This window comes from Pecten maximus, unplaced genomic scaffold (genome assembly GCF_902652985.1).
Source record: "Pecten maximus unplaced genomic scaffold, xPecMax1.1, whole genome shotgun sequence".
Lineage (NCBI taxonomy): Eukaryota > Metazoa > Mollusca > Bivalvia > Pectinida > Pectinidae > Pecten > Pecten maximus.
Window position 1 is genome coordinate 26,243 of NW_022979324.1, and position 4,506 is coordinate 30,748.

A 4,506-nucleotide genomic window follows, 5' to 3' on the forward strand; every position below is an offset into this window, starting at 1 on the left:
ATATCTAATACATGTGCAATATTTTTCAGAATTTGGCATTTTTTTGCTGTACACTGCTACCATAGGTCTTTGTGCATAATAACATAAATGTTACACCAATACATTCTCTTTTTCTTATTTTTGCTCTTCATTTTATTTCCTTTATACAATTCATTTGATTATAACAATATCTAAAATAACAAGAGGCCCAAAGGGCCTTAACGGTCACCTGAGATTTGAAATATTTCGGCCAACTAAATTGACCCTTTTTGGCCCCACCCATCAGTCCTAATGGGGTCAGTCTATGAAGAGTATTTGATTCTAACATATAGTAGATAAGAAGATTTTTGAAATTTCAGTCAATTTGACCCTTTTTGGCCCCGCCAACCAGCCCCTGGGGGTCAACCAGGGCCAACATGTACATAACATCAAACTGTAATCCCATGCTGATAATTTGAACCAAGTTAGAATGAATTCCAATACAAATCCAACAAATAATAGTCAAAAATGTGATTTCCCTATATAAACTATAGTAAAGTTTACCCCCTCCCCAGGGGCAAACGTGAGACCCCAGGGTCATGAAATTCACAATTTTGGTAAAGCACCTAAAGAGCCTTCCATCTATGAAGAGTATTTGATTCTAACATATCTGAGAGTAGAGAAGAAGATTTTTGAAATTTCAGTCAATTTGACCCTTTTTGGCCCCGCCCACCAGCCCCTGGGGGTCAACCAGGGCCAACATGTACATAACATCAAACTGTAATCCCATGCTGATAATTTGAACCAAGTTAGAATGAATTCCAATACAAATCCAACAAATAATAGTCAAAAATGTGATTTCCCTATATAAACTATAGTAAAGTTTACTCCCTACCCAGGGGCAAACGTGAGACCCCAGGGTCATGAAATTCACAATTTTGGTGAAACACCTGAAGAGCCTTCCATCTATGAAGAGTATTTGATTCTAACATATCTGAGAGTAGAGAAGAAGATTTTTGAAATTTTAGTCAATTTGACCCTTTTGGCCCCGCCCACCAGCCCCTGGGGGTCAACCAGGGCAAACATGTACATAACATCAAACTGTCATCCCATGCTGATAATTTTAATCAAGTTAGAATGAATTCCAATAGAAATCCAACAAATAATAGTCAAAAATGTGATTTCCCTATATAAACTATAGTAAAGTTTACCCCCTACCCAGGGGCAAACCTGAGACCCCAGGGTCATGAAATTCACAATTTTGGTAAAGCACCTTAAGATCCTTCCATCTATGAAGAGTATTTGATTCTACCATATCTGAGAGTAGAGAAGAAGATTTTTGAAATTTTAGTCAATTTGACCCTTTTTAGCCCCGCCCACCAGCCCCTGGGGGTCAATTAGGGCCAACATGTACATACCATCAAACTGTCATCCCATGCTGATAATTTGATATAAGTTAGAATGAATTCCAATAGAAATCCAACAAATAATAGTCAAAAATGTGATTTCCCGATATAAACTATAGTAAAGTTTACCCCATCCCCAGGGGCAAACCTGAGACCCCAGGGTCATGCAATTCACAATTTGGTAAAGCACCACAAGACCCTTTCATCTATAAAGAGTGTTTGACTCCATAATATCTGAGAGTAGAGAAGAAGATTTTTGAAGTTTTAGTCAATTTGACCCTTTTTGGCCCCACCCCTCAGGCCCCTCGGGGGTGGGGACCATATAATTCACAATTTTGGTTGACCTTCAGCCATAGAAACTTTCTGCCAAATTTCATTGAATTTTGTTAAGTGGTTTTGGAGAAGAAGTCGAAAATGTAAAAAGTTTACGGACGCACGACGGACGACGGACGACGACGGACGACGGACGACGACGGACAAAAGGCGATTAGAAACACTATACTAATTACGGACATTAAAACGACGTTTTATCCAGGGATGCCGGATAAATGTCGTTTGAAACGTTTAATTCTACTAGAACCATTCACCAGTATACAATGTAGGAGTATGTCACCGATATTGGTCGACATTGTCAAATAAATACGACATGGTCTAAGTTGCCTGCAATACAAATGTCCCATGTGTCCAAGATAGACTAAGTTTCGTTCAATGTCTCATTTAGTAAAACACTATACACATAGTATACATATTTTATCCTTAAAAATGTCATCATATACATCATATCTGTATTGATTTGATTTCGAGTAAACTGTGTGAATTGTTAAAATTCTGTTGTCGTCCAATGGAGATGTTTGGCCATCAACTGTTAAATTCTGTTGTCGTCCTATTGAGATGTATGTTTGGCCATCAACTGTTAAATTCTGTTGTCATCCAATTGAGATGTTTGACTATCAACTGTTAAATTCTGTTGTCATCCAATTGAAATGTTTGGGCATCAGATATTGTTCTATATCTTTACCATTGTTTTGTTATAATTTGTTTATTTATACAATGTTTTTAATACAATATAAAGTATGACGGTGTTTAGTAATGCTGACACAGAGTCCTAACATCGCATATGGCCTCACTAAATCATCAAAACAGCCTGGACGTCTGACCACTGACCACAAAGAATGATTTAAGTACCTAGTTTTTGTTTTAAAATCCTCGTTGTTTACATGTAGTCACGTTTGACACTGCTGAATAAACTATAGTTTAACCAAACGACTACACGCCATTGCGTTTTTTAGTAAGTTGGAATCTTAATGGTCTATGATTGTCATATGGCCTCGTTTTCTTTCCGGTATGAGTCATCTTGTTGTTTTTATCAGATCCCGGTATGCTTTCTGTGTGAATTTTAACATGTCTACAGTCTAAACGCCTTACCACACATCACAATTGTATTGATTATATATGCACTCTCATATGTTTCGTGAGGTTTCCCGACTGTGCAAACGCCTTATCACAGACATTACACTTGTGTGGCTTCTCTCCTGTATGTATTCGGATATGTTTCTGAAGGACACTCATTTTAAAAAATATCTTACCACAAACATCACATCTCAGTTGATTCTCTTCTCTATGTGCCCTTTGGTGATTACTTAAGCTTTCTGCTGTTCTCAACATTTTTTTACAGACATCACATTTGTACGCCTTTTCTTGATGAATCATTAAATGTTTCTGTAGGGTTTCTTGGTGTTTGAAAGTTCTACCACAGAAATCACACTTGTGTCCTTTTTCTGTATGAATGATAGCATTTCTATGTAGCGAACTCAACAGCCTAAACGCCTTACCACACTCATCACAATTGTGTGACTTTTCTGTATGCACTTTCATATGTCTTTTGAGGTTTCCTGAGAGTGCAAACGCCTTATCACAGACATTACACCTGTGTGGCCTCTCCTGTATGTATCCGGGTGTGTATCTGAAGGGCACTCATGTTAAAAAATATCTTACCACAAACATCACATCTCAGTTGATTCTCTTCTCTATGTGCCCTTTGGTGATTACTTAAGCTTTCTGCTGTTCTCAACATTTTTTTACAGACATCACATTTGTACGCCTTTTCTTGATGAATCATTAAATGTTTCTGTAGGGTTTCTTGGTGTTTGAAAGTTCTACCACAGAAATCACACTTGTGTCCTTTTTCTGTATGAATGATAGCATTTCTATGTAGCGAACTCAACAGCCTAAACGCCTTACCACACTCATCACAATTGTGTGACTTTTCTGTATGCACTTTCATATGTCTTTTGAGGTTTCCTGAGAGTGCAAACGCCTTATCACAGACATTACACCTGTGTGGCCTCTCCTGTATGTATCCGGGTGTGTATCTGAAGGGCACTCATGTTAAAAAATGTCTTACTACAAACATCACACCTCAGTTTATGTGTTCTTTGATGATCACTTAAATTTTGAGCTGTTCTAAACCTTTTGTTACAGACATCACATTTGTACACATTTTCTTGATGAATCATTAGATGTTTCTGTAGGTACTTTAAATGTTTAAACATCTTGCCACATACATCACACTTGTGTGTTTTTTCTGTATGGACGATGCCATGTCTCTGTAGATGACTCAAACATCCAAACTTCTTACCACACACCTTACATTCATGTGTCTTCTCTTCTGTATGAATCCGAGAGTGGATCCTTAGGCTTGAAGTGTATGGAAACGTCTTACCACAAACAGCACACTTGTGTGGCTCCCCCACATCAGAATTGTTAGCCTTCTCTTCTTGATGCGTCCTCAGGTGATCCTTTAGGTGACTTGACGAAGAACATTTCTTGCCACATATATCACACTGGTAAGGATGTTCTCTTGTATGTGTCTTCCGATGCAGCTGTAAGCTTTCTTCACTAGAAAACCCCATTTTACAAATGTCGCACCTGTACGTCTTTCCTACAGCATGTTTGACCCTGAGGTGATGCGCTAGATACTTTTTCATAAAAAACATTTGACCACAGATTAATTTTGTTTTTTTTATCCGGGATGCCCCAAAACTGTTTTAAGGCCTTTCCCCCTTTCTTAACTATTTCGTTTTTTTATGAAACCCCATTATCGTACAATTTGATGTCGCACTTTCTTGGTTTTCAGTTTCCT

At 37.9% G+C, this 4,506-nt stretch overlaps 1 protein-coding gene across 1 annotated transcript; it reads right to left on the minus strand.

The window, feature by feature from the left end:
• Positions 1 to 1,735: 1,735 nt before the first annotated feature.
• Positions 1,736 to 4,341, minus strand: LOC117318487 (zinc finger protein 728-like; the record flags this gene model as incomplete). The annotated part of the gene is given in 3 exon segments (XM_033873466.1): positions 1,736 to 3,308; positions 3,310 to 3,697; positions 3,699 to 4,341. Coding segments are annotated over 3 exon segments (1,464 nt in total). The 3' UTR covers positions 1,736 to 2,810.
• Between the last annotated feature and the right edge of the window lie 165 nt (positions 4,342 to 4,506).